Here is a 5,000-nt window from a genome sequence, read left to right as displayed (position 1 = left end):
CTGTTATCATTTTCACCGATCTCCCCTTAGTGTGTGTGTGTGTGTGTGGAGGGGGGAATTTAATCCATACTTATCATAACGATCCTTGCCGTTAGCACCATAATTATCATGATCATCATCACTCTATTACACCAATTGCTCTGGTGGCAGGAACGAGACACTGGTCTGGAAGTGGGCAGAGTAAGTGCATATGTGCATGTACACGCATGTGTGTGTGTGTGTTTGTGTGTGTGTGTGTGTGTGTGTGTGTGTGTGTGTGCTGTGGATGTGTCTGTGTACATCATGTGGGCTTGTGTACAGCATGTGTACAGGGTTTGTGTGTGTATATGTCCGTGTGTATACAGGTGTGTGTGTGTGTGAGTGTGTGTGTGCGTGTATGGGTGTGTTTGTGTGTGTTTGCCAGTTTTTGTGCGAGTGTCTTGGCCTATGGAAACACATGGTGTTTGTGTGTGTGTGTGTGTAGTGTGGCTTGGTGTGTGTGTGTGTGTATGTGGCTGGATGGGTGGGTGCATGTGTGACTGTATTTTTGCATGCTAATCAGAACCTTGTGTGTGCCGTTGAGATGGGCTTCTGTGATTGTACCCCTAATTGTTTGCATGTGTGTGTGCATTCATGTTCCTTTGTGTTTGTGTGCGCATATGTGTGCGCATATGTGTGTGTGTGTGTGTGTGTGTGGTGGTGATCATTTTTATCTTTGTGACTAAGCTATTAACGTGTTTGTATGTATCTATGTAGGCATACGCATGTGTGCGTGTCTATGTTTGCCTGTGTGTGTGTATGCCAGCATGTGTCTGTGTATATGTGTGTTTGTGTTGTGTATAAGAGTGCAAACGTGTGTGCATGCATGCATGCATGCATTCATGAGTATGTATTTGTGTGTGTGCGGTTGTCCATGTGTGTACATATTCATGTGTTTTTTTTGCTGTATGTGCGTTGATGCAAGCATGTATCTATGTGTATGTCTGTGTTTGTGTGTATGTATTTACATATTTGTGTGTGTGTGCGTGTTTGTGTGAGTGTATGTGTGTATGTGGTTGTCAGACCCTCCAGGGAAGTAAACCACTTCAGAGCAGCAGCGGGACTGCCAGAGGCTCGCTGTGCTGCTGCAGCCACTTCACACACTGTGTGCGTGACTGTGTGTGTGTGTGTGTGTGTCTGTGCGCGTGTGTGTGTGTGTGTGTGTGTGTGTGTGTGTGTGTGTGTGTGACAGTAAGAGCTGATGAAGATATAAACCCTACTTCTGTGTGTGTGTATGAATGTAAGAGACTGTAAGAGTTGACTGTGTGTGTGTGTGTGTGTGTGTGTGCGGTAGGCTGTGCATGTACATGAGTGTTTCTGTCTGCACTTCTCAGTTTGTGTACCTGTGTTTGTCTGCGTGTCGTAGTTAATCCTCGTGTGCGTACGTGTGAAGCTATCAGTTAGCGTGTTAGCCCGGGTGTGAAGGCACATATGTGTTTGTGCGTGTGCGTGTGTGTGTGTGTGTGTGTGTGTGTGTGATTTTCATACCTGTCTTCTGGCTCATATCTGTGGGTAGGTGAGGAGGGCTGGGGCTGAAATGATCGTTGCTGTAGGGCAGGAGGGACGTCAGGGGGTGCATCCCGTGGGACTGCTGCACTACGGACACCTTGTTGGACTGCGGAGAGAGAGGAGAGAACGAGGGTCACTTCTTTCTCCCCCCCGTGTTAAACCTGGCATCCCGAAGACGGTGGTGCTTGCAACGGCAGTGATGTTTTGGACGTTCTAAACCACAAACTTGAAATCACAGAGATGCCCGACAACATGTGTGTGTCTGAGTTGTACCCACAGATGTGGTAGTACCTGCAGGAAACAGTGAGTGGACTGCATTTATACAGAGCTTTTCCAGTCCACCCACCACTCAAAGCCCTTAACAATGCATGCCTCATATTCACCTATCCACACACTGACGGAGGAGGCTGCCGTACATGGCACCAACCCGCTCATCGGGAGCAGACAGGGGTTCAGTGTCTTGCTCAAGGACACTTCGACACAGTCTCTGGAGGAGCCGAAGATCAAACCAGCGACCTTCTGATTACCAGACGACCTGCTCCACCTCCTGAGCCATGCCGCCCCTCGAGCCTTGACCACAACCTGGTCAGCCATGTCTGATGTAGCCCACCAACTTTGCCCCCTTTTACAAATTCAACCCCAGCCTGCTGTAGTCTCCCACATACGGCCAACGCAGTGAGACTGTAACATGCGGTCTGTCCACCGTGTCAAGAGAGCCCCACCAGACGGTAGATATTAAAACGAAAAAGTACTACATTGTTGAGGGTGTGGACATTTGGGGATTAACTATTGTCTTAAACACGCCAGCGATGGCGCGACTCACGAAAGACGTTTGGTTTGCGTGTCAATCGTTGGGATTGACACGCAACCAAATGTTGGGATTGTAATTTAACTACGAAACGGAGACTAAAACTGCCAATGAAAACACTAAAAAGCCGAAGACTCATTCCATCATCCCTCCCTGTCTATCAGCGCCTATTGAGATTTTCGAGTTGTGGCAAAAATATTGTCTGGTGGCGTGACGCCGGCTTGCCATTGCTAGCCGGGTCCCAGGCCAGCGGAAAATCTGTCATCAAATAGCTTTTTGGTTTCTTTTTCGATGACTCACTGAAGTGTTTCAAGATGCAGGATTACAGCAACCCGGCGAGCCCCGTGTAATCGCTAAATAACTGCAAAAACCTTACATTTCTTTCTTTCTTTCTTTGGGTCGACTTATTGAAGCGTTTCAAGATGTGCGATCACAGGTAAGGCCGAACACTTTTTCTCACTTCTCAAGACGTTTTCTTCTCCTCCGTTCAGCCGATAGCACGAGGATGCTTAAAATAGAATAGCTTCACGTGTTGCTCATTGGTTCGCGCGGCCAGAAGACATCAATGAGACCAATACCCAGGGCCTGTCTGATCAGCTACCCAAAACACACAGCGCTCTCTCTAACTGTGAGTAAGCTGGCTGCACTGTAACACACATCACAAGTGTACACACACACACACACACACACACACACACACACACACACACACACACACAAAGTTCACATAAAAACATTTATAGTAACACCAGTGTACACACACGTGTAAGAAAGAAAGAAACAAACAAAGAAATAGAAGGAGAGAAAAGAAGAAAAACAGTAAAAAAGATTAAAAGGGAAAAGGGAAAAAGAGAAAAAGAAAGAAAGAAAAAGACAGAAAACAAAGAAGGAAATACAGAAAGAAAATGAAAGCTAGTAAGAAAGGAAGAAAAAAACAGAAAATGAAGAAGGAAAACAAGAAAGAAATAAAGAAAACGAAGAAAAGCAAATGAAAGAAAGCAAAACGGACAGAAAATGAAGAAGGGAAAAGAAAGAAAAAAAGAAAACAATGAAGAAAGGGAAAAGAAAGAAGACAGAAAACTAAGAAGGAAAGCAAAAGAAAAAAGAAAGGAAGGAAGGAAGAAAGAAAAAAGAAAAAGAAAGACAGAAAACAATGAAGGAAAGCAAAAGAAAGAAAGAAAGAAAATGAAGGAGAAAGAAAGAAAGACAGAAGGAAAGACAGAAATGAAGAAGGAAAGCAAAAGAATGGAGACAGAAAACTAAGAAGGATATCAAAAGAAAGAAAGAAAGGTTGACAGAAAGGAAGGAAGGAAGGAAGGAAGGAAGGAAGGAAGGAAGGAAGGAAGGAAGGATGACAGAAAGAAAGGAAGGAAGGAAGAAAAAGACAGAATCTGAAGGAAAGCAAAGGAAAGACAGAAAGAAAAAGGAGAGGAAGGAGGCCAGAAAGAAAGACTTGGAAGGGACAGATGTGTGTTGGAGGCTGTGCTCGGCTCCCATTGACTTTGGCTGGGGACTGGGAGGGAGGCCCATTTGATCGATAGGCCTTTGATGATCAGAGAGGCTGCGTGAGAGCTTGTTTGCTTTCATGTTTCTGTTTACAAATGGCTTTCAATAACCTACGTGAAATCCAGTTATTGCTAATGCTCCCAGCATGCCGGCTGCCATAGAATATGTACCAGCGCTTTACAGGGCTGGAGGTGGCTAGCTCAACAGCACACCTGCACACTCACTTCTTCACACACACACACACACATATGTGTGTGTGTGTGTGTGTGTGTGTGTGTGTGTGTGTGTGTGTGTGTGTGTGTGTGTGTGTGTGTGTGTGTTGAAACACTGTGGCACATATATGATGTGCCACAGTGTGGACAGGAATCTGTGTGTGATGGTGTTTATTAGTGTGCAAATATATGAGTCAGTGTGTGTGTGTGTGTGTGTGTGTGTGTGTGTCAAGAAAACTGAGCGGTTTTCAGAGTCTGTTGATAGCTTTGAAAGCAGAGACTTCGATTTACATGTATATAAATATTTCTAAGAAAACTTAGTATTTGCTAGATTTTATTTTCACTCAGATGTGCATTTGTGTGTTTGTATATGAGTGTGTGCGTGTGTGTGTATGTGTGTGTGCGTGGTCTCTGACATAATTCAGGACCCCTACTGAGATACAAAGTGAATACCTTATCACTTAACGGCAGAGCTTCCAAGCACTTCATTGCACATTAAAAACACACACACACACACACACACACACACACACACACACACACACACACACACACACACACACACACTTTCAACAGCCCCTTTCCTATCCCCAACTGATTAGAACATTTTAAATTCTCTCTCTCTCACTGACTGCTAACATGGGTATAAACACACACACACACACACACACACACGCAAGCTGTGGAACTTGTGTATGCTACACAGTTAGCAGTAGCACTGACATCAAACTAGCGAACGGCTGTTATTGTAGAGACACGTGATTTGTGGTGTGTGTGTGTGTGTGTGCGCACGCGTGTGTGTGTATGTGTGGTAGGGGTAGTGTGGGCTGAGTTGTCAAGGATGGCTTTAGGACATAAGACAAATTAGGGTGGGCTGTTTTCAAAATGACCTGGATATGAGTGCTCAGAGACAGTAGAGGATAAACAACACACACACACACACACAC

The 5,000-nt window shown here is 45.0% G+C and overlaps 1 protein-coding gene across 1 annotated transcript in view; it reads right to left on the bottom strand.

Moving 5' to 3' along the window:
- tcf7 (transcription factor 7) overlaps nucleotides 1–5,000 on the bottom strand; it is a 63,127-nt gene that overhangs the window by 1,801 nt on the left and 56,326 nt on the right. Inside the window, exon 4 of the mRNA XM_056284299.1 lies at nucleotides 1,507–1,633. Coding sequence (XP_056140274.1) covers nucleotides 1,507–1,633 — 127 coding nt within the window. The remainder of the gene's footprint in view (nucleotides 1–1,506; nucleotides 1,634–5,000) is intronic.

Source organism: Lampris incognitus, chromosome 8, assembly GCF_029633865.1.
Source record: "Lampris incognitus isolate fLamInc1 chromosome 8, fLamInc1.hap2, whole genome shotgun sequence".
Lineage (NCBI taxonomy): Eukaryota > Metazoa > Chordata > Actinopteri > Lampriformes > Lampridae > Lampris > Lampris incognitus.
Note: the sequence above shows the minus strand (reverse complement) of the source record. Positions and strands in the feature narration are given on the sequence as shown.